The sequence below is a fragment of the Spermophilus citellus genome, assembly GCF_964194105.1.
Source record: "Spermophilus citellus genome assembly, chromosome: 2".
In the NCBI taxonomy this organism is placed as follows: Eukaryota; Metazoa; Chordata; class Mammalia; order Rodentia; family Sciuridae; genus Spermophilus; species Spermophilus citellus.
The window spans coordinates 40172843-40198406 of record NC_138183.1 but is presented as its reverse complement, the minus strand read 5'-3'; the positions used below and the strand labels follow the sequence as shown (position 1 = coordinate 40198406).

The following is a 25564-nucleotide window of genomic DNA, read 5'->3' as shown; positions in this document are numbered from 1 at the left end:
TTGGCACTTCTAGTGATCCAAAGAGTGCTTCTCATTTTGAAAAAAGTTCCTAAATGTTATTGTAATTTTGGCCCTAACTATTTTGATATAATCTTAAATTTACAGGAAAAAAAAATAGAGAGAGTCCCTATTACCTTTATCCCAGCTTCTCCTATTTTTAACAGTTTACATAGCCATGATATATTTTTCAAAGCCAAGAAGTTAACATTGGTATGGCACTTTTAGCCACAGACTTCTCCAGGTTTTTCACTAATGTCCCTTTGCTGTTCTAGGATCCAGTACAGGATGTCATGTTGCATTCAGATGGCATTATGTTTTAAGTTTTGTTTTTTAAAATAATCTAAAATGTGTTGGGCTAATTTATTACTTATGTTTACAAGTAATAAGGGAATGTAAAGAATTATAAGAATTACAAGATGACAGTTCTTCATTTTAAATCTAGGCTGTCAAGTCTCAAATGTTTCTATTGTTTCTGCTGGTTAGCACCTTCGCCAGGTTGGGGTTGTGGGCAAATTTGTCGAGTTCTTTGGGCCAGGAGTAGCCCAATTGTCCATTGCTGATCGAGCTACAATTGCAAACATGTGTCCAGAATATGGAGCAACAGCTGCCTTTTTCCCAGTTGATGAAGTTAGTATCAAGTACCTGGTGCAGACAGGTAAGTGAAGGACTGTGAAACCAGAGAGTTCCTTGTTAAAAGTTTCATGGAACACTGAGAATCTGAGCCCTGCCTTCTTTCTCTGTCCCTCACAATGCTCTTAGCATAGAGTTACATGGCTTTTTTTCACTCTGTGAAGTCAAGATGGGTTGTTGGGATTTAAGGAGGTATAAGTCAGAGGTAGTACTGCCCATAGGAAGAGCTGTGGTGCTACAGAAACCTGGATACTTGTACTGGGTTTTCTGCAACTAGTTTCTGACATGAACGAGTTAGGTTAGTAATGTAGCTGTAGTCGACCAGGCACTTGGCATGCATTTGCTGTCTTCCTCTTCACATGTCCACAGGGGAGATGGATTAGTTAGTTAAATAGTAGGAGAGAAAACTGATGATCAAAGAAATGTTACTACCTAAGGCTAATAAGTAACAGTTGGAATCCTAGCCTGCAGCTGTTTGGCTCCAAATAGGGCCCTCACTCTGCAATGCCCATCTCATGTTGTCCAATAACTGAAATGAGAGACTTCTTAAGAAGGTATTTTATATCAATGGCTCTTTAACTTGGTATAAATTTTCTTAGACATTTAACTTTTTCTTTGAGAAATCCTTTTTAAAAATAAATTCTCAGCAGGCACAATGGCTTACACCTGTAATCCCAGAGGCTTGGGACACTGAAATAGAAGATCACAAGTTCAGTCAAACCTCAGCAATTTAGCAAGGCCCTAAGCAACTTAGCCAGACCCTGTCTCAAAATTTTAAAATTCAAAACATGACTGGGGATGTAGCTCAGGGGTAAAGTACCCCTGCATTCAATCTTCAGTACAAAAAAAAAAAAAAAATGTTCATTCTGTTACTCATTTTCTACAGTCAGTATCAAGCCTAGATCCCAGACAGGAAGCAGTAGACAAGATAAATAAAGTCCCTGCCCTCATACAGTTTATGTTCCTATGAGGGAGGAAGAAGGAATACCAGTGAACAGACACAAAAGTGTGACAATGAAGAAGAAAGCCAGGAAGTGGTCAGAGTGCTTAAGAGTACATTTTCTATAGAAAAGTCAGCAAGGGGCTGATGGAACTTTAAATTGGACAGATGTCTGAGTGAAGGGAAGGGGCAAGCCATGGGAAGGGATTTGTGAGAATCCTAATAAATCCAAGTCTTCTCCCTATGAGGAAATTCTTCTGGAAGCAGTAAAAATTATGATGAATAACATTTATTTTTTAAAAAGTTTTTTACAAAATATAACTGAATTGGAATTAATACGTTCCCACAAGTCCTTTGTTGCCTTCAAAGGATTTGAAGTGAAAAAGATAGTAATAAAGGAACAGAATAAATAATAGAGAGCATTAACCTGAAAAAAGAAAAGGAGAGGGACAATGACTGGGAAAGGGAGAAGAGCTGCAGAATCTATTCAGAGGTTGGGCTCATTTCTGCAGTACTGGTGGTGACCCAGTGCCAAATTTGTATACTGTTAAATTGAAGTAAGCATACTTCTTCAAAAGAATGAGATCCTTTCTCTTTATAAATGCTAAGAGAAATCTCTCTTGTTCATGTTCATGAAGAAGATAACATGGGGTGTAATGAACAATGGGTTTGCCACAGGCCATGGTAAATTGTTAATAAAGCTCATATAGCCATATATTTTTGAGGTCTGTGCTGAAAGCTGATGATCTTTACAATTCAGTTAATACAAACAGACAAATTCTGATCTATGGGTCAGAATTTCAGTCTCATTTAACTATCAGAGAGATGGGTCAATAGTGTGTCTATTGAGCATACTTCATGAGTACTATTGTCTCCTATACCAGGATCTCGAAAAGAGCAGAAGGTTCAGGGTTGTATTCCTGATGACAGCACTGTAAGTTAAGACTTTGGACTTTGAAAGCAAACTCAGATTCAAATGCTGGTTCTACCATTTAGTAGCTGTGTTCTACAGGATGGTTACCTAATCTTGAGCTACTGTTTCCTCATCTTTAAATAAAAGTATTTGTCTCATAATGTCAGGATAAAGGATTAGAGTATGGAATAATGTAGTTAGCCCATTTAACACACAGTGTTAAGCGCACAGAAAGTGCTGAATATCAGGAGGCTTGGTGTTGGGATGGGTTGGGTAATGATTTTAACAAGAGTAATATAGTGTGCCAAGAGTCTTCTTGGCCAATTGAAGATAGATATATATAGGTGCACTTAGACAATTAGCTCAGACTTACAATTCTCTTAATTAAGGGCCAAAAGAGGAGGAGTATCTATGGGTAGAACCAATACCTTTCCAGAAAATAGTCACTTTGGTAGGAAACGGAACAGTTAATAGTTCCTAATAAAACGCAGCATCAGCCAGAGGGTCACAGTCTAAAGCCTGGAAGCTGAAAGATAACAAAGGTATGAGTACATAAAACATTTAATTATGTGACTGCTTCTGGGAATATTATTATTAACATGTTTCTTGGTACTCCTGATGCCATTTAGGTCGGGATGAAAACAAAGTCAAGCACATTAAAAAGTATCTTCAGGCTGTAGGAATGTTTCGAGATTTTAGTGACTGCTCTCAAGACCCAGACTTCACCCAGGTATGAGAGCACCTTCCATCAAACATTTTTCCTCTTTCCTTTATTTGGAATGTGGCAGATTTGCTTCTTTATATGCTTCTTCATATGCTTATTTTTATTGTTGTAAGATTTTAAATTTTCTGTCATTGCTGTTTCTTCTCTGTGGGTATAATGTGAATTCTATAATTCCTTTTTGCTTGGGTGAACAGGTTGTGGAATTAGATTTGAAAACAGTTGTACCTTGCTGCAGTGGACCCAAGAGGCCTCAGGACAAAGTCGCTGTGTCTGACATGAAAAAGGACTTTGAGACCTGCCTTGGAGCAAAGGTAGGGGCCTCCCAATTCTGCCTTGTGCCCTGGCGTTCACTCCATTGGATGATGAATCTCCTTCAGCCCAGTGCTGAGGATGTTTCTTCTCTATCCTAAAATCCTTAATGAGTCCCCCATTAGCTGTGGGCCACACAGCTTCCAAAGAGCATGTGCCTATCTGTAAACACAGCACAACTCTCATTTTTAAGCATATTAATTCTTTACTGGATTCACCACATTCTTCACTACTCAGCCATGCTTTAGGACTATCTACTTTTGTTCATGCCACTCCCTGCTTACCTGTCTTCATTTCATCACATCCTATTCTGTCAGCTTCATAAGGCTTGGTTCAGGTACCAGCTCCTCTACAATGTGGGCCTCAGCATCTCATGGCTGGGTTGGTCTGAATCCTTTTGATGAGACTCCATATTCTTCAACTCACCCTGTTGGTGTGTTTTGTTTGCATGTGTGATTTCCCTTACTAGACTGCCAGTTGTTTTGGTATCCCACAGAATACCAGCAACATCTTGGACACGGATTTTCAATGAACACTTCCAAATGAATAAGATGTGTGATGGATTTTTATCCATGGGACATTAGCTGTATATAAGATTTTCAGTTGTTTTATCTATTATTGATCATAGTGAACTGAACCTGGTCAAAATGACAACTTTCTCTAAATTTCCTTAAGGTTAGAATTAGTAGCTTTAGTCATTTCATGTCCATTAAACCATACAGTAATGTCTTGGAGTTCTATGTAAATCAACTTTGAACTAAACTTGTAATTTTATCTATCTATCTATCTATCTATCTGCAGTATAGGTATTGAACCCAGGGGTTCTCTACCACTGAGCTACCTCCCCAGCCCTTTTTATTGTTTCATTTGACAGGGGGTCTTTCCACATTGCTCAGACTGGCCTCAAACTTGTGATCCTCCTGCCTCAGCCTCTCAAGTTGTTGAGATTGCAGGTGGGCCCCACTGCACCTGTCTAGCATTCTCCTTTTTTAAGAGAGAAGAGAATAATCATTATTGATTTCAATGCAGAGTAAGATTCAGGAATTATGGCTGCCTTTTGTAAATATTTTAAAAGAATGTAGAGAAACTTTATATGGTATTTCATAGATTACTGGCAGAGATTTTTTGTTGTTAATAACTGGCCTTTAAAATTGTGGTTACCAATTCCTTCTTCCAAAGTGAGAACTTTTTGACAATATATATATTTTCCTCCTATATTAAAAACCATATCTCTTACATTTTTTTTTCTTCCTAAATTGTGTTTTTTTCTTTCTATAGCAAGGATTTAAAGGATTCCAAGTTGCTGCAGACCATCACAATGACCAGAAGACATTTATCTACAATAATAATGAATTCACCCTTGCTCATGGTTCTGTGGTAATTGCTGCCATTACTAGCTGCACAAATACCAGTAATCCATCTGTGATGTTAGGAGCAGGTAAGTGCATTAGAGTCCATCCCCACTACCATGTGGACATGCTTGTGGAAATCTCCCAAGATATGACCCAGGGTCATAACAGTTGCACACATAGTTCCCTGAACTTTGTCTTTGTAGATAAAGATATTTGTTGGCCCAGAAATATCTATACAACAATAGCATCCAAAGCAAAGTATTTAACAAAGATGCATAATAGTCTCTCTCTTTAGAGAAAATAAGTAGAGGAAACCAAAGGAATCTCAATTTTTTCAAAGCTAGAATCTTTTCAGACTTTAGAAGACAAAAAAAAAAAAAAAAAAAAAAGAACCTATTGTCTTGTCACAGACTTTGTTCTCTGTGAAACTCCTGACCAGTGAAATTTAGTATTGTTTAGGTGCATTGGCAAGTGCATCGGAACTAGGGCACAAGGCACTGGTTGATAAAACTCAGTGTACCTGTCTTGTTACACAGTTCTGGTTAAATATTTAATGTTTACATGCATTGTTTCACTAATATAATATCTCTTTAGTTTCCAAATGTTTAATCATCCCCACGAATTTCCTTTGTGTCCACAGACGAATGTCAATGTAGTTTGTTTATGGGTATAAGGAAAACCTTTGTCAGAAAGTTCATCTTTTGGGTTTAAGCTTTCCTTGTCTGGAGCAAACCAGTTTTTCTTAAGACACATCACCAACTTATCTGTAGCTCTTTGTCCCTTTACACCCTCACCCCTATTCCATTCTTTTCTACTTTTGTGATACCTAACTAAGTGAGAGCACCCAGTGTTCCAGTAACAGTTCCTGTATTTGCTCAAAGTCCAAAGGCCCAGGAGCTCTTGAGAAATATCTGTAGTCTAAATTTTTACTTCTAGGCTCACTATATTTCTCACCAACCAGTATACAATTCATAGAAAGAGGCCTTCCAATTATAATTTTCACACAGATCAAACTCAATTTAAAAAATTGCACTTCCCCCAAAAATTAAAAACTCACTTTGTAACATATTTTTAAGTTTCGCATTTATTCTTTAAAAAAGAAAAGTAAACACGTCTCTTTCTTTATTTTTGTGACTAGTTTTGACTTTATTACAAATGTGTAAACAACTTTGAGCCAGTGAACTTTGATTTCTGATAGTCAGCAGAAATGGCACAGAATGCCAGCACCAAGGAAGCCTTGACAGTGGCAGGGAGTATGACTGAAAATTCAGGCTCTTTCCTGAAGTGCCCATAGGGGCAGGTAGTCACCACACACTGTTTGTGCTCACATTTTATAGGATTATTAGCAAAGAAGGCTGTGGATGCTGGCCTGAATGTGAAGCCATACATCAAAACCAGCTTGTCTCCTGGTAGTGGAGTGGTCACTTACTATCTGCGAGAAAGTGGAGTCATGCCTTACCTGTCTCAGCTTGGGTGAGGGAGTATTTTGTTTTACACCGTTGCTTTTGTTGTAGCTTTTCCTCATATATTTTGCTGTGTCACCATGTGGTAACTATGAGCTTATCTGATGCTGTTCAACAGTATAGTCTTTTATCAGTTGGTAGGTAGATTTAAACCCAGACATTTCAACTGAATATGGCCCACTTGTGCTGGTTGTTCATCATACAAGGATGATCCTAAAGACAAAGCAGGGGCTGAAACTGAGAGCACCTAATGTGGGGCTGCACCCTCCTGGAGGAAGGGTGTATCTTTTTCTTACTTACATTGAAGTATGCCATGGGCTAGCAGAGGCTCTGCAACTGAGAGTATGCCTTTGGGCATGAAAATAAGTATTTACTATGGCTAAAAACATTGTAATTTCTTGAGACAAATCAGTTGCCAAATATAGTTTCTCCAGTGTCCATATTATTCCTGGTTTAGATGACATTTTTTTCTGTACACTTCATAAAATTCAAAAATCCTTGAGATTATACAATAGCAGTAGTAAATGGAAATATTAAATACCATATCTGATTTGAATTTTTTAAAATGGTGAATCATTTATCTCCTTGTTATAAGTTAGAAGGAAAGCTTTAGAAAACAACACTGTCCTGAACTTAACCTCAGGTGCTCCTATTCCTTTGTGATCCATGGTCTCCCAGAAGTACTGCCTACAAAGGGTTCACGGAAAGTCATTATTTTTCTTGTGCTTCCCTTTGACTCATAGGTTTGATGTGGTGGGCTATGGCTGCATGACCTGCATTGGCAACAGTGGACCCTTACCTGAACCTGTGGTAGAAGCCATCACTCAGGTAATTACAGAGGAACCTGTAGGTATTCAGAGCTTTTTTTTTTTCCCCCATATAAGATATGACAAAAATGCTGGTAATTTCAAGATACACCATAAAAACAGGGGATGTGGTTAAGAATATGGTCTTTAAAATATCTGGCTCTGTTACCCTGGTTAAGTTAATTAACCTGTTTGTTCCTCCGTTTCCACAACTGTAAATTAGAGATGATGATAGTTTCTATTTTATAGAGTTGTGAGAATTAAAGTGACAGTCAACATAAAACATTTAGCCCAGTGCCTGGCACTTAAGTAAGTGCTCAGTACATGCTAATTCTGGCTACAATTTTGTTGAAAATTGCTTCCAAGTCAAACTGGTCTCCACCTAAATAATCTAAATTGCATTGGCTTTTGTCCCCAGTACTGTTGAGTTTACATAGGTCACCATAGCTCCCTTTAGCTATCAGCTTATGTTCCCCACCTGTTCTTCAGCTCAGGCAGCAGTATCTGGGAGATTGTGCTTTGACCTGCTTGGAGTTTTCTCATGAGAAGAGATCATTGAGCACAACTCTGCTCCCAAAGACCCTTCTCACTGTAGCCCGAGAGGACCAGGTGAAAATGAAAGGGCCACACCCACATTATGTGAACTTTGTGAGTGATCTATGATAAGAAGTCTAGGCAGTCTCTTCCTCTTTATGACTTGATTTTTTTCCATCTTGTCCTTATACAGGGAGACCTAGTAGCTGTTGGAGTACTATCTGGGAACAGGAACTTTGAGGGTCGAGTCCACCCTAACACCCGGGCCAACTATTTAGCGTCTCCTCCCTTAGTAATAGCATACGCAATCGCTGGGACCATCAGGATTGACTTTGAGAAAGAACCACTGGGTAAGATTTTGTTTGTGTGTCTATAATTTTTTTTTCCAGTGAATTAAAAAATAGTATTGGAAGAAAATTGCTACTTTTCTTGATTAAAAATGAAGCACAGAACCTTTAGAGATAAGACAAAGAGGAGAATATTTTCAACATTCTCCATACACAGGGAAAACACATACTGAACTAAACGTGAATGTGGACAAGAGTGGCAAAGGGAAATAAATGCCAAAAGTAGTAGAGATTTGCTTTCCTGGCTTCTACAGTTCCTCCCTTTCTCACTCTTGCTTTACTCTAATGATAGGCATTGTTTTAACATGTTCTTTGTTAAACGTGTTAAGATATTTCAACTTCTCAAAATTTAGAACTGATGCTTTGACTCCTTTCCTGTGGGCCTCTCGCTTGCTGTACCCTCTCAGTCCATTCCAAGAAGTTATGTGATACACAAACATTGTCCCTTAGATTTACTTTTAGGAAATCATAACTTCAGAAGTACAGTTGATCCTCATTGTTTGTGGATTCCATATTTGCAATTTTGCCTACCCACTAAAATGTATTTTAACCTTCAGTCAGTACTTCTGATGCTTTAATGCCACTCACATACATGCACAGGAGTGAAAACTTCTCAAGTCACTCAATACACCTTCCATGCTAAGGTCCATGAAGGCTGCACTCTATCTTCTTGTATCAGCTCCCACACTCTGAACAAGTATACTTTTCACAGTCTACTTAGTGCCATTTTTTCCTCATTTTTATGCTTTTTTGTGGTGGTTCCACTTTTAAATTGGTCCTAGAGCATAGTGTGAAGTACTGTGATATTTTGAGCACAAGAAGACCATCGTGGTGTACCTTATGTTGAGGTAGGCTTTATTGAGGCATGAGTTATAGTGCTTTTCAATTATAAGTCCAAGGCTATATATATACCCGCCACTCAGTATCCATGAGCATTGGTTTCAAAACCCCTGGGGATACCAAAATCAGGAGGCACTCAAGTGCCTCATATGAATGGATGTAGTATTTGCATATAACCTACACAAATCATATCTAGATTGCTTATTATGCCTAATGCAATGTTAATGCTATATAAAATATATTTATAAATATTGTACTGTTTAGAGAATAATGATAAAAATATCTATACATGCACAGTATGATGCAATTTTTTTTCCTGAGCATTTTCAATCCATTGTTGGTTCAGCAGATGCAGAACCCATAGATACAGAGGCCCAACTGTATAGTAAATAAGATGTCTTTAAACAGGAGGACACCTAAAACAAGTTATGTATGGATGAAAGTGTAGTCAGAAGCACCTAGGGCCTTAACCTGTATCTCTCCTAGGAGCAATGGTTCACTGACTGACTCTTCACACATACTTTTCAGAACAAACATAACCATTGAGAGAAAAGAGACCTGACTGTATTAATAATGCAAAGAGGATATTAGAGGAGGCTTGTCTCATTGGTAAACATATTTTCCTCAGGGACAAATGCAAAGGGACAACGAGTATTTCTGAAAGATATCTGGCCCACTCGAGATGAGATCCAGGCGGTGGAGCGACAGTATGTCATCCCTGGGATGTTTAAGGAGGTCTATCAGAAAATAGAGGTGAGGCCCTTTGCAGCCCCCCAATGATATATGAGAAAGCCTCTCCTCGTGTCATTTCTGCAGACCTTGAAGTTAATGGGAGTATGTATTGAAATTAACCCTTATTTCTTCAGATAAATAAGGAGGTGATTCTCAGGCAGTTTTCTCCCATGATTTCATGTTTCTATGAATCTCACACTCCCCAGTTGTTCTCAAATATGGACAAGTGTGTGAGAGCCTCAAGAAGAAAGGCCTCAGGTTCAGCACCACCCTTTTCTCAGACACCCTGGGATGTGTGTTACCTGTGGTGAGGACCCTGATGGTCACTGTGTTGTGTCACTGAGGTGGAATCAGTGGGTTGAATGTACCTCTTAATGCATTATTTGGGTGTTTAAAAAAAGAAAGAAAACCTCAGTAGGATTAGCCACAAACTGCTGAAATAAGAAAAGTAAAGTGCATTTTATAAATCTGAATCATTTTTGGAGATTCTTGGTTGTTATTCCTTTCCTTGGAGGCTTGTGAAGGCTCAAACACCCTGTTATCATTGGATGTTGTTCCTTTTGTTGCTTTTTGTGTTAAGCTGCCCAAGGCTTCCGACTGGTTTGAAATGAGAGCAGGACTGTCTGGGGACAGAGTGAAATGGTCAGTTGTATTGAGGCATCCCGTACCCTTCCACAAGCTGCTCACTGGATTTTAGGAGGCTTGGCAGCCATCTGGTTAAACACATTTCTCCAAAGGCCAAGTTAATGAATCTGTGAAGAGAATTCAGTTCATTTTTAAAACATTGCAACGGTTATTTGCTATCCAGTGTCCATGTGACCTGGAAGTCTACTTCCTAAAAATATCCAGAGTAGTTTCCCCTTTGGTACAATCTGGATTGTTATTTTAAATATTATCTTTAATTATATGTATTCATTATCTATTGCTATATAACAAATTACCCCAAAACTGAGAAAATCAAAACAAAAAAAATATTTATTATCTCAGTTCCTCTGAGTTAGGAATACAGATGCAGCCTCACTGGGTGCCAGTACTTTCAGGACTCGAAGCAAAATATCATTGGGGCTGTGGTCTCTGGAGGAGTATCCACTTAGGCTCACTCATGTAATATGAGACTAAGATCCTCAATTCTCCACTGGCTGTCAGCTAGGGACCTCCTAAAGCATCTTATGCATGCGTTTCTTCACAGTTCACAATATGGGAGCTGGCTTCCATCAGGGCCAGTAAATAAGAGAAGCAGAAGGCAAAGTGTCTTTATAACGTAATCTTGGAAATAAGTCATAGGATCAGCCAATGCTGGACAGGAGGGGGATTACCTAAGGGTATAAATCCTGGGGATAGGACCATTCCTGCCATTTTATAGCCCTCTTATATCAGAGCTTATTTATTTTTAAGTTAGCATGACATTGTCTTAGTATAAAGGAACTCTTGTATGTGACTATTTAGAATAAAAATGGTTGTTATTGTACCTCTTAGCTTGAATGTTTTGTGTTTGCATATTTAAATTTTCCCTGGAATAGATTATGATTAGATTTTTTTTTTTTTTAAAGACTGTGAATGAAAGCTGGAATGCTTTAGGAGCTCCATCAGATAAGCTGTACTTCTGGAATCCCAAATCTACATATATTAAATCACCACCATTCTTTGAAAATCTGGTATGACTTTTTATTTTTTAACAAAACAAGTTCTTTAAGAGGTTTCTATCCTTATAAAATCCACTTTATTATCCTTATAAAATCCTTATAAAATCCACTTTATTATTCCATACCTTTGCTTTGACTATCCATTTCATTAAAACCTTTGTACATTCATGCTGTACACAGTGGCACATGCCTGTAATCCCAGTGGCTTGGGAGGCTGAGACCAGGAGGATTGTAAGTTCAAAGCCTCAGCAATTAACAAAGCCCTAAGCAATTTAGTAAGACCCTGCCTCAAAATAAAAAAATGAAAAGGGCCAGGAATATGGCTCAGTTGTTGAGTGCCCCTGGGTTCAATCCTTGGGACCAAAAAAAGAAGAAAAAAAAAACACCTTTGTATATTCAAGCAGATAATGCTGGGGAATGTTTTAGGAGTCAGCTACTTAGCTGTAGTGATAGTTTCTCTGTGTGGCTCTGCAGAGGCATCATGATGATAGCTGCCACTAGGATAAGGGCCTGCAGAGTCTGAGGGACTGTTCCGAAAGAACATCCCCAGGATCTACCACGTTTAAAATCTTACCCACACCCTACCCCACTCCTCGATGGTCACTGTGGAAGGGGAAGGGAGAAATCGGGATTCTAGTTATCCTTGGTAATTGAGTTCTGTGGAGAAGAATGAATGTCATTTGCAGCTGCATTCATGTTTCTTTTGGCCAGACATGCCAATACTTGGCCTTCTCTTGAGGTTGAGATATGAATGTTTTTAGTAAGTTCACATTACTTTTTCTAAGCACCCTTGCTTAAACCCAGAAAACTAAGCTATTCTATCCATTTTTATAGCACTGTCATCTGGTCCAGTTTCATGGACTCCTACTATTGAGTCTCACCTAGTGACTTTTTGAGAAAACCTGGGTAAATACGGACTTGTTCTATTCTTTACTAGACTTTGGATCTTCAGCCCCCTAAATCTATAGTGGATGCCTACGTTCTGTTAAATTTGGGAGATTCAGTAACAACTGACCACATCTCTCCAGCTGGAAATATTGCAAGAAATAGCCCTGCTGCTCGTTACTTAACTAATAGAGGGTAAGTATGAGTGAGGTGGAAAAGACTAAAGGCCAAAGTAGAATAAATGAAATGTAGAGGGCCAGTGTTTCTCGTTACATGGTCTCTGTGGAACCAGAGTCTGGTTTTTCACTGAACTCTGGAATTCAAAAATCAGTCACTTTTTCTGTTTGTTCATAGCGCAGGAATCCCAGCAATGGGAGGAGAAAACAGTCTTCTTTTTGAGCAAGTGTGTAAGTTAGGCTCATCTGTTATCTAGTAGTGGATGTAGCTTATGCTTCAGGCCCACAGTGATATAACCCAAAATGCTTTTGCTATGTCTTTATAGCAGTGGTTCTTTGTAAACACAGAACTGCTTTAGGAATTTGCAGTTCATTCATCCATTCATCAGTTCTTTAGACATATACTAATATTCATGGGGAGTATATCAGATTTGCCTATTATCTAATATATTGATATTAACTGAAGTCAGTGGTTCCCAAATCTGACTATGAGAGTTATAAGGGGAAATAAGAATTACTGGTTCTTGTCCCTTCTTCCAGAATCAACTCTTTCAGGGATGGGGCCCAGAGCAAATTTGAGTAATAGAATCCACTCACTTTTTCTCCAGTGGTGATTCTTGACCTCGTTTGGCATATGGAATCCTTGGTGAGCTGAAAGGAAGCAAGCATTTTGAATAGGATTTCAGGGATTCATAGGCATGTTTGCCTGCTCTTGACACCCAGTCATCAAATGAATCTGTAACCATAAATCAAGTTAATACTCACACCCATCCCCTTGGTTGGTTGTTTTTTTGTTTGTTTGTTTGTTTTTGTTTTTGTGTTTTGTTTTGGTACTGGGGATTGAACCCAGGGACACTTAACCACTGAGCCACATCCTTAGCCCTTCTCATTTTTTACTTTGAGACAGGGTCTTGCTAAAATTTTTAGGGCCTTGCTACATTGCTAAGGCTGGCTTTGAACTTGTGACCCTCTTGCCTCAGTCTGCAGAACCACTGGGATTACAGGTTTGCTTCACCATGCCCAGCCACCCCCTTGTATTTTAAAGAACAAGCTGGTGAACTGTTCACTATATTAATTGTAAGATAATGTTCTTGACATCACAGTTTCCTTTTGTTGGTTCCCACAAATAGGATATTTCTCTGGTTCTGAGACCAGAAATAGATGTTCTGCCTCTTTGGCACTGCTTTGATTTTTATATTATGAAAGTTGTAAATTATGTTGCTAATGTGTGGCTTCTTTTTGCATTGAGTTTCTCATAACGTGGGTATGCATTTGAATTTACTTCTGGTTGGTTTGTGGAATGTATTTTGTTGTCTCCCATCTTTGACTCCATCAGACTGATCTACGCTGATTATTCTCTTATTTCTATTTTCTTAATTTTAAGTTAGCTGTTTTATGTTATGTGAAATTTTATAAGCTACCCAACTGAGTAATAAATACTCTTTTTAGAATTCCTCCTGATTTTTCTATCCAAATATAAAATGCACTGAGTTGACCCAAGGTGAATATTGATTCCTGCCCTTCTCCACCTGACTTGTCACTCTGTCCCTAGTTGAAGCTATAACAACAGCTCTTCTGCCTTGGAGAACACCTTAGTAGACTTAGAGAAATGGCAGGTTTATGGTATTTTTCTTTTCTGGTGTAAGCTAAGTTTAATCTTGGCTAACTTCACTAAACTTGCTCCTATTCTGCTTGCATTATTAGCCTAACTCCTCGAGACTTCAACTCCTATGGCTCCCGCCGAGGGAATGATGCCATCATGGCACGGGGAACCTTTGCCAACATTCGCTTGTTAAACAAATTTTTGAACAAGCAGGCACCGCAGACTATACATCTTCCTTCTGGAGAAACTGTGAGTATCCTCTCTTCTGCTTCCTTCAGAAACCTGTGTTTTTTGGGCTCTTGGAAGCTGGTTATTTACAGTGACTTTCCTTTAGGTTTCATTTTTGTTTTCCAACTCTATTCTACCTCTGGCTTCCTACAGTTCCTCTTTCCATGTGCCCATATGTGTGGAGTTCATCACTAATAGAAATTTTTACCTAAGAGATTCTGCACTGTGGTTTAACGAAGTCTTACTTCCAGGGAGTTGAAAGTTTGAGTGAAATTTCATCCAATTATATATTGGGAAAATTTCAGGTTAGAGAATATTTTTCTCAAGAAGGGTTACGGTATGACTTATTAGCATTTAATGCACTATATCTACTAGAACAAGGAATACAGAGGCCCTTATAGGCCTGAGTTCTCAGGGGAGCCATTTAAAGTTGGTATATTCCAGCTAGGCTTATGTTACAATGTGGGTCCTGTGAGCAGCTGGGAAACCTGTACCTTGAACCATGTGAAGCTGGGCTTAAGTCCTGCACCACCTCATATGAGATGTGGATCCTTTGGTGGGTGGTTTCCTTCACTGAGTTTCTCTTTTCTTACCTGTGAAATAGAAATCATACCTATTTCATATGACTTTGAGGCTTAAAATGAAATGGAATGATGTGTAAAACCTGGCATAGTGTCTGCCACAGGATGTAGGTCCTCAGTGTCACTCCCCTTCCTAGGGAATGCTGAGAAACTGCTTGTAAACTGTTTAGCCTGCTTGAGAAATAACCTTGCCAACTTATTTAAAAATAATAGCAGCCAAGATTTCTACAGAACTTGCTCTATTACAGGTATTCTTATAAGCCTTTCCATATATGGACTTATTTAGCTCTCACCACCCCTTAAGGCAGATGTAATAATTATCTGTACTTAAGTTGAAAACCTGAGCATAGAGAGGTCAAATAACTCTCTAAGGTTGCAGTGAAAAAAAAAATTAGAGATTAAAACCCAAGGATTGGCTCTAAAGTCAGTGCCCTTGACTTCCCCACATGCTTCTATACTCACAACTGACTATATTTTTGTCAGGCAGGTGCTTTGTTTTGAGATAATTGGGTCCTCACCAGGACAAGCCCAGCAGATGCTTGTTTAATGAGTGGCAGGGATCATAAACTATCACATGGAAAAGGTAGATACAAATGATGGAATACCCAAGAGACTAAGGGGAAAGATGGGAGCAGGGACAATAAAATTTGTCATAGTAACTCTGTCATGATGTAGGACTGACTTCTAGTCAGATGCTTAGTGCCTCATTTCAAATAAGGACATATAATCAGGGAAGAGCAGACATTTGAACCAAGATTTGAACTTGAAAAACCAACCTATACAAAGAAGGGTGCTGTAGGGGGACAGAGACTTTGCAAAAGATAGAAAACTTTAAGAAAAAGAATCACCTCTTCAGAGAAATGAATTGAAAACAAAATAGTCACTCAAAAAATTCAGAGGAAAAGATAATTAATTTAGAAAGTCTCTTGGAATATAGAACAGAATGACAAAGAGAAAATTAGAAGATGGAAGAAAATTAAGAACTGAACTCTGGAGGCCCAACATTTGACTAAGTATAGGTACTAAAAAGAAAACAAACAAGATAAGAAGGAAATTATCAGTGTAATAACACAATAAAGAACTTTCCCCAACTAAAGTATCTGAGGATCCAGATTGAAAAATTCACTGAATACCTAACCAGTGCTTTACAGAGACCCACTCTAATTCACATCATTGTGAAATCAAGAAAATGGAGATAAGGAAAAGTCTAGAAACTTCTGGAAAGGGAAAAACAGCTTACATGCAATGATGGGATCAGAATTGCTCTAGGCTGCTAAATAGCAATACTGGAAGCTTAGATGGAGGAAAATGATTGTTGCCAGCCAAATGCATTGAGGGCAATAACATATTCAGAGATCCAAAAGCTTAAAAGATATCCCTCAGTCCTTCTCTCTGGAAGCTGCCTGGTGAATGTGTTCCACCAAAATGTGAGGGGGGGGGGGGGAATGCAAGATCCAAGAAAAAGGATGGTGGGGAAAGAAGCTTATCTGTCACAGGAATGCACTGAGCATCCAGAGCAGTCAGTCCAGATTAGTACAGACCAAGGGCTCCAGGAGTGGTGCCACCATGACTTTTAAAATGATAGATTGCCTAATATATTTCAATATATTAAAGATGGTTTGTGCTGAGTGTTTAAGGATTAGTTAATGGGTAGGAGTATAGACACAGGTTGAGCACACCAAAAAAGGAAAATGACTAATTGCAGTAGAAATGTTGTCAAAATTGCCAAGAAGAAATCATAGTACATTACATGGCTCAGCTGCAAACAGAATTTGTATAATCATAATAATGTACACAACAAATATTTGCTTATCAAAATTTATGGCATAACTATAGTGAGAGGTTGTGTATTGGCAAGGGCAGTGGTAAAGAGAGCTAAATCCTCTTGAGCAAAGTAGGGAACTGATGACAGATGGAGAAACAAGAACTAGCAGTTTAAAAAGTAAGCAGAGACAGCACAGTAACAGAAGAAATGGCATATTTCTTGTTTAGACGAGAAGGGAGAGTACATGGAAGATGGAGCATCAGGGTACCCAAATTCCGGACCTGCATAATCCCTCTGCTCTTGGGTAACACAAACTGCTTTGCCATGGAATCCTCAGTTTTGCTATAGGTGTTTTTTGGGGATTTGTTTTTGGTTTCTGTTTTTTAAATGTAGTGATAGGTTTGAACCCTAATCCTCATGCATGCTAGGCAAGTTCTATAGTACTGAGCTATCTCCCTGCCCATTTTCTCTAGTTTCCAAAGCACTTTTTAAACAGACACTTCTTAAAACACATTCTTAATATGCAAAACTAATATCTCTGAAAATAGTAGGTTGTTTCTTCCTGGTCTCTGAAAGGATCCTGACCAAACAGAAGAAGGCATTTAGTGCTTTTGTAACAGGTTTTATGTTCATGAGTTCTCTTCAGCTGAAGATACATAGGATCTTCCCAGATTTAAAATTAACTCTTATCAGTCCACCAAGTTAATTTGTGGAAAGCCTATTCAGAGTTTTAAATGCTTGTCTTGAGCTCCTTTGAAATGATATACATTCCATTTTAAGGGATTTTATTTTCTGACTTACATAGCTAGGAAAAATAATTGTTTCATTACTTGGTTACCAATAGTAATACCAAATGTCTTGGTGAAGTCTCATCTTAGCAGAATATTCAGATTGCTGTGAGAAACCAATCTGTTTAAGATATTTCTCATGTATGAATGTAGCTAATCCTTCCCTGATCTTTATAAAATTCATGCTTTCATCCATATTTATGCTATCTCTACCCATGGCCTACAAGTAGAAAATAACAAAAATTGGCATTTTATGTGATTTATAGAGCCTGTTACCTACTGTTTTCTCCCCTTCATAACTAATTAATTCTGGGTCTGATACTGAGTCAAAACTGAGGCATAGGTGGTATTCTCTGGTTTTTGAGTTTTTAGATAGTTTAGTCAATGGAAAAAGGGGAAGAAAATCTGATCTAGTTTTCTCCCCCCCCCCACCCCATGCCCTAGGATTTGAATTTTTTTTTTTTCTTTTAGAAAACTGGACAACATGTAGGCATTTAAGTCAAAAATATAAAATTCAGTTTGATATAAATAGGTTGAGTTCATTGGGGGCTATAGTCCACACAGCCAGTTGTTTGAGTTCTGCACTGGCTTTATGACCTGGCTCTCACAGACCCCTCTGATCCTGTGACTCCAGGGCTTACTAGGCCTATAACCATGCTTTTTGCCTCTTTTGCATTTGTAAAACTTTCCTTTTCTCTCTTTCAGCTTGATGTATTTGATGCTGCCCAGCGGTATCAACAAGCAGGCCTTCCCCTAATTGTTCTGGCTGGCAAAGAGTATGGCTCAGGTAGCTCCCGAGACTGGGCTGCCAAGGGCCCTTTCCTGCTGGTGAGTATAAAGCAGAGTCATTCAAGGAAGTAGCTGCCCCTCCAAACTGGAAGAGAAGCTGGAAAGGTGCCTAAGCATAAATTCTGTTGCTTTGCTTTCCAAGATGGCATGGAAGAGTAAGCTCTGAAAACATGTAATGGTTATTTACCTTCTGCTTTTGGTGTATCTAGATTTATTTTGCTCAGTGAAAAGTAATATTACAAAGTTGAACTGGTTTCCTTAAGTCAGACATTCATTGTCTACAGATCAATGGGAGGAGGTTTGTTAAGTCTCCAACATTATATCCAGATTGTATTTTTTTAGGGAAAAGTTTTATGGTTTTCATAACATTCTCAGAGCTTGGGGACCCAAAATCTATTTAAGGCCACTGTCCCAGATGAATGTAAGGAATAAGCCACAGATATTGTAAGGTTTACAGAAGGGAAATGTTAAGGAACCTGGGCTTTTTCAGAAGTTGGTTTGACAAGAACAGGCTCCAGGTCTCGGAAAAACTAGGAGTGTGTACATTTTAAAGTTTTTTTTCACTGCCTATGAAAGTCTGCTTCTCATCTCAGTGAGAGAAGAGCTCTCTAGAGCCTTCTGCAGATTCAGGATTCACCCTGTTTGAGGTGTCCCCATAGGGTGGGCCAAGCAGAGAGCTTTTCCCTCTTGAGTATTTTCTTGATCTGAAATCAGGGGAAAACCGTGTTGCTGGCTTTAATCCTAAGGATAAAGTAAAGATGTCTTAGCTCACCTTAATATAAATAATTTATAGCTCAAGAAAATCAATGCACTTGGGAAATACAAGTCAATATCTACAGTACAATAAAAAGCTCTGGCTGCCTAGCAGCCCTCTAGCTAGCCTGGCCTCTGCAAATGTCTTCCAACATCACACCTATTATTTTATTGATCATTTTGCTCTAAGGGGAAAAAAATAATGTTTTCTGATTAGTTGGTAATAGGTCAGAGGCCTGACTTTGCTGGAAACTGCTAAAATGAACCAGATAAATTTTATAAAAAGAAAAAGACTTTAGGGAGGGAGTTGAGAGCTGATGGCAGAAATGAGAACTGGGCAGTGAAGACAAGTGGGGAAGAGGGATAAAAAGATAATAAAAGCATCAAAGGGACACCAAAGTCTCTACTTCTCTGAGTCCTCGCTGTCCGAACTGGGCCACTCATATGGCTGCCAACTCTGTGCCTGTTGCACAGCCATTTACACAGAGCTAGGGACATGACTCCTTGTATTTAGAAGGTTTTCCTCTTCCCCAGAATAAATACAAATGTACAAAAATCTCTACAAAATAACTACTGCCCCAAAGAATCTTCCCTTCCTCTGTGGTAGTGATTCTCAAATTGGAGACATCTGTAACCTTTTTTTTTTTTTTAAAAAAAAAACAGGGACTGGGGTTGTGTGTGGCTCAGTAGTAGAGCTCTTGCCTAACGAACGCGTGGGGCCCTGAGTTTAATTCTCAGCACCACATATAAATAAATGAATAAAATGAAGATCCTTCAACAACTAAAGAAAATATTAAAAAAAAGAAAAAAAAAACCTGGTCTTACATTTCATCCCCAGAGATTCTAGTTTAATTGGTAAGGACAAAGTCCTGGACACTAGAAAGTCTTCCCTGGAGACTGATATACAGCAAAGTTTGAGAACCACTGTTTTTGGAGAAAAAAAATTAAATGGAGATTTCTGAATCATGCTTCTGACTATATCAGATTATTAAGATTCCCCCTGGATTTTTCACGAATGGGGAAGAAATCAAATGGAGAACTGCTGTTCTATGGCCATGGTTCTCCACCACATAAAAGTCACTGGTTCCTCCCACCATACACAAGACATTCTGATTCAGTAGACCTGGTTAAATATTCAAGAATATTTAATTTTTTATAATAAAAATTTTTAATAAACTCCCTAAGTATGATATATTTGATTGAAGCCCTAATCCCCCGTGGTAGTATGGAAATAGCAACTCTTAAGAAAATGTTTAAACTTAATTAATATTAAATTGAAGTCTTAAGGATGAGACTGTTATCCTATACAATTACAACAGAAAGACAATACTCTCCCTCTCCTTCTTCTGGTGCATATCAAGGAAAATTCACCTGTAAGCCTTGACGTACAAGGTCAAGAGAGTGCTCACCACAAACTGAAGGAGCTAGAACCTTGACTTCCCAGGATTCAGAACTGTAAGAATATCAATTTCTGCTGATTGTCACTTAGTCTGTGGTGTCTCAAAGGTGTGCTCTAAATACCAAGGTACCTTTTAGAGTACCTCAATAATTAGCATCAACTATTAATAATTAATGGAGAATTCTAGGTAGTCAGGTACCCTGTTTTATTGACTATTGCTATATACGTACGACCAATTACACTTTATCAAAAAAATGTCCTTTATAGGAAGCTTAATATCAAGAGTGTAGTCAATCAGTTTCATCCTTGAAACAGGAAGTATACAAGTAGTAATCATTTATTTCATAATATATTCAGAAAGTTTCTTTTTTGGTTAAACCTTCTATGTTTGCTGATAAACGTATAATAATAGAAAAATTCAGAGAATGAATTTTCTTTATGTTGATTCATGGTATGAGTTCTGGATATAATGGAAGTTTGCTAAGAGATCCTGGATCTCAGAGTGGCTAAGTGCAGAGTCAGACCACATAGGTTCAAATACCAGATCCCAACACTGAATACCTGGTAAAGGGGCAGAATGGTAGCATCTGCTGTGCCCCATTTGGTGGAGGGTGGAATGAGAGAATTCATGTCAGTGCTTACACTATAGGTAATCTGGTAAGACTTGCTACTATATTTCTAATTAATGTTAGGATATTTTAAGTGAAATATTATCAAGTATTTAGAGAGAATTTAGCTGTGAGAACAGTTTGACTTAAGCGTTTTGAAAAGTTTCTGTATGCCTAAAAAAAAAGAAATTGGGACTGTGTCCAACTCATTCTCTTTGTTCATCAGGGAATCAAAGCTGTTTTAGCTGAGAGTTATGAGCGCATTCACCGCAGTAACTTGGTTGGAATGGGGGTGATCCCCCTTGAATATCTCCCTGGTGAGAATGCAGACACCCTGGGACTCACAGGACGGGAACGATACACTATTGTCATTCCAGAGAACCTCAAACCACAAATGAAAGTCCAGGTTAAGGTAAGCCGGACCTACTCTACACTAGGATGCATTTTGAAGGGCCCTTTTAGACAATTTTCTTTTGCGGGGTTGGGAGGTACCTAGTATTGAACTCAGGCACTCGACCACTAAGCTACATCCTTAGCCCTATTTTGTATTTTATTTAGAGACAGGGTCTCACTGAGTTGCTTAGTGCCTCACTTTTGCTGAGGCTGGCTTTGAACTTGCCATCGTCCTGCCTCCACTTCCCAAGCTGATGGGATTACAGGCATGTGCCACCACGCCCATAGAAGGAAATGAATGGGATTTGAGAGGGAAAAATAAAAGTCACTCGGGACTGTATTAGACTCAGAGTCCTGCTGACACCTTTCCCACCTGCCTTCACAGCATACTAAGGATAATACCTGTTGATATATTGTTTATTTCTGTTTATAGAATGATTCATAGGTTCCAATCCTACCTCTCTAGATAAGGGTGAAGTGCCCGCACCAACATCCCAGGGTGACTTAGCACCGTGGTAGAAGAGAGGTAGTAAAGGACAACCTCAGTGAAACCTCTGATGCTGAGACACTTCTGTCCACAAGAAGACCCCAAAGAAGGTTTAGAAAATACCATTCCATTGTCACTAGTGGCTACAGCCCTTAGAAGCTGTTCTACTTCTCAGTTGCCTCTCACTTCCATCATTTATACTCTTCAGTGCAGTGCTTCTCAAAGTTTAGTGGACAGAGCAATCTCCCAGGGTCTTGTCAAAATGCAGGTTCTGATCACTGTCCAGGATGGGGGAAGAGACCATCTGTTCCTAAATGCACCGGAATGTGAACCACACCTTAAGTGGGAGACTAAGGGGAGACTGGACAGAATCCCTAAGACAGGTGTCTCACCTTCTTCCTCAGCGATTCTCCTCTGCTTCTTTTTCATTATAGCTGGATACTGGAAAGACCTTCCAGGCTGTCATGAGGTTCGACACTGATGTGGAGCTTACTTATTTCCACAACGGAGGCATCCTCAACTACATGATACGAAAGATGGCCAGGCAGGCCCTTGTTTCTTAGAAGATCCGCACTAGGTGCTGCACCCCATGGGATCCCAGCCAGCTGGGGCCCTAGTGGAGAAACTTCCTTGCAGACAGCAAGTAAACACTGCATTTTGGGTGCCATTCCTGGAGGCACAAAGCCAAAAGTTTCTGCATTCTCTGTTATTGTTAATCTTTGAATCTTTTTCTAGAATTTGGAAGCTGTAATCATGGGAATATCAGTAATGCAGAAAGAGAACCAGCCTGTCTTTAAATCAGTGACATTGATTTGTTTTCACTCTTCCCTGTTAATTTTCAGCTAAGCACTAGCAAGTCTTCTCGGAAGATGTCTCCTACCCTGTTTTCCCTCCTACCCTTCTCTTAAGGGTTCTGTTCCTTTGCAATTTATACCAGTGTTAATTGGCATAGGTAGGTAAGAACTTTTTCACCCTTCAAATCATGGTAGTGATTGTGATCCCCCTTCAGAGTGAGTAATCCAGATGCCTCATGGTCAGGTCAAACATTGAATTTTTTGATGATGTACCTTTTGATGGATCCACATAACAGTAGAAATTTTTCTTTATTATGTTCAGAAATTTTCCCCAGGAAACATTTTATCTGTCAAGGAGACCTTTGTTTGGAGATGAATTGGGAGACATAGAACATTTCTGATTTGAATAAGATTAAATATATTTTCATGGAAAATTTGTTGACTTTGAAATCCAGTTTTACAATATTTAAAGCACTTTCATCCTGAAGTCTGAATGACTTTCATGTTCTCCTATTTCTAAACATACCTCTGGACTGTGCAGATACAGAAGAAGTGTTGAGGAACTACTACATTGCCTGCCCTGTTTGGGAGCAGCAGATGAAGGAAGAGTGGCCTAGTACCTGGTAGCAGTAGCAAGGATGTTGAGAATAGTGGGCAGATTAGCTTTAGTGTTTATTTGCTCATTTGTATCACTACATCTATATCAGGGCATGGCTTAGTCTGCATGGGCAGCCATAACAAAATACTACAGACTGAGTGACAATCAGCAGAAATTGATATTCTTGCAGTTCTGAAACCTGGGAAATCAAGGTTCTAGCTCCTTCAGTTTGTGGTGAGCATTCTCTTGACCTTGTAGGTCAAGACTTAAAGGTGACTTTTCCTTGATATGCACCAGAAGAAGGAAAGGGAGAGGATTGTCTTTCTGGTGTTTTAGAAGAACACTAATTATATAGGATAACAGTCCCATCCTTATGACCTCATTTAATATTAATTAAGTTTAAATTATTTTTCTTAAGAGTTGCTATTTCCACACTACCATTGGGGTTAGGGCTTCAACATATGAATTTTGGGAGGACACAAACATTCAGTTCATAACAAGGTACCTTATAGTTAATCTTGTAATAAGTTCACATTTTAATATAATGTTAGCAATATAGGAAAAGTATTAGTGGTTCCACTGTAGTTATCAGGGAGACTAAATAATAATTTACAAGTCTAATATATAGAAGTGCCAAGATTTCAAAGCTGATTTTCTAAATGGCTGACAGTTAACATCTGGAATGTATGGGACTTCCAAATCTTAGAAATTTGTAGATCAGGTGTAAATTTCTTTAATTCCCTCCCTGTCTGTTCTCTTTCTCTCTCCCCCCTCTGGAAGCCAGCCTGCTGCCTCTTACTCTCTCATGCTGTGGGCCTGCTCACCTGTGCCTTTGGGGTTCCCTATCTCGTGAGAACCAGAGAGCTAAAGAGCTGAGCCTTGGCTCCAATCCAGCCAGTGCTTCTGTTATTGATTAAAGTGGAATGTGTTTTGAATTTTTTTCTTTGTATCTTAAAAAATTTTAATTGACAAGTGAAAATTATGTGTTTACTATATATAAGTTTTAAAAATGCATAAACATTGTAGAATGGCTAAATAGAGCTTATTAACCTATGTATTGCCTTGCATATTTTTTGTAGTGAGAATACTTAGTGATTTCCAAGAATATATTAACTATGATCACCATGTTGTACAATGGAGCTTTTGAACTTATTCCTCCCAAATGAAATTTTGTATCCTTTGACATCTGACTACCCTTGTTAATTACCTTTCTATTCTTTACTTCTTTGAATTGAACATTAGATTCCATACATAAGAAAGATCATGTGGTACCTATCTTGCTGTAGTGACTTATTTAACTTAACAGAGTGTCCTCCAGGTTCATCCATATTGTTGCAAGTTATAAGATTTTATTTTTTCAAGTTGAATAGCATTCATTATGTATGTATATGAATACATATCACATTTTCTTTCTCCATTCATCCATTGATGGGTACTTTGATTCCATATTGTGGCTAATGTGAATAATGCTGCAGTAAACACAGGAGCATAGATATCTCTTGAACGTACTGATTAATTTTCTTTGGATATATTCCCAGAAATGGGATTGCTGGATCATATAGTGATCATAGCTTTTTGAGGTCTCCATAAAGTTTCCCATAATGGCTATGCTAATTTACATTCCTATCAACAGTGTGCAATGTTCCCTTTCCTCCACATCCTCACCAACACTTACCTCTCATCTTTTTGATGAAAGGTAAGTGTTGATGACCATTGTAACAGGTCTGGAGTGGCCATCTTGTAGTTTTGATTTTAAGTTCCCTGATAATATTGTTAAGCATTTTTTCTTTTCCACAATGACCATTTATGTGCTGCTTTTGAGAAATGCTTATTCAGGTCCTTTGCTCATTTTTTAATTACTTGGTTTTTTGTTATTGAGTTATAATTCTTTATATATTCTGGTTATTAACCACTTATCAAATGTATGGTTTGCACATATTTACTCTTGTTCTGTAGGTTGTCTTTTTACTGTTTGCCTGGCTGCAGAAGCTTTTTAATTTTGATGCAGTCCTGTTTGTCTCTTTTAAATTTTGTTACTTTTGCTTTGGGGTCATATAAAAAAAAAATCATTGCCTAGACCAATGTCATGGAGTTTTTCCTCTGTGTTTTCATCTATTATGATCTACAATGTCAGGTCTTATGTTGAGGTTTTTAATCCATCTCAAGTTGAGTTTTATACGTGGTATGAAATAAGGGTTTGATGTCATTCTTTTTCATGTAGCTATCCTGTTTTCCCAACACCATTGTTGAAGAAACTGTCTGTTTGCCATCATGTGTTCCTGTCTCCTTTGTCAGGAATCAATTGGCCATTCATGAGTGGCTTCATTTCTTGGGTGTCTCTTCTTTTCCAGTGGTCTGTTTTTATGCCAGTACTATGCTATTTTGATTACTGTAGCTTTGTAGTGTATTTTGAAGGCAGACAAGATAATTCCCTCTGTTCAAGGTGAATGACTATATGGAGTTTTTTGATTGCCTATAAATTTC

At 38.5% G+C, this 25564-nt stretch overlaps 1 protein-coding gene across 1 annotated transcript in view; it reads left to right on the top strand.

Annotated features, from left to right (window-relative positions):
• ACO1 (aconitase 1) overlaps nucleotides 1-24263 on the top strand; it is a 51598-nt gene extending 27335 nt beyond the window's left edge. Inside the window, exons 8-21 of the mRNA XM_081278819.1 lie at nucleotides 484-655; nucleotides 3113-3213; nucleotides 3402-3518; nucleotides 4795-4954; nucleotides 6206-6341; nucleotides 7075-7159; nucleotides 7865-8021; nucleotides 9487-9611; nucleotides 11141-11245; nucleotides 12171-12313; nucleotides 13999-14146; nucleotides 17965-18087; nucleotides 21035-21220; nucleotides 22123-24263. Of these exons, the coding sequence (XP_081134945.1) occupies nucleotides 484-655; nucleotides 3113-3213; nucleotides 3402-3518; nucleotides 4795-4954; nucleotides 6206-6341; nucleotides 7075-7159; nucleotides 7865-8021; nucleotides 9487-9611; nucleotides 11141-11245; nucleotides 12171-12313; nucleotides 13999-14146; nucleotides 17965-18087; nucleotides 21035-21220; nucleotides 22123-22251 (1887 nt within the window). The 3' untranslated portion in view covers nucleotides 22252-24263. The remainder of the gene's footprint in view (nucleotides 1-483; nucleotides 656-3112; nucleotides 3214-3401; nucleotides 3519-4794; nucleotides 4955-6205; nucleotides 6342-7074; nucleotides 7160-7864; nucleotides 8022-9486; nucleotides 9612-11140; nucleotides 11246-12170; nucleotides 12314-13998; nucleotides 14147-17964; nucleotides 18088-21034; nucleotides 21221-22122) is intronic.
• The last annotated feature ends 1301 nt before the right edge of the window (nucleotides 24264-25564 follow it).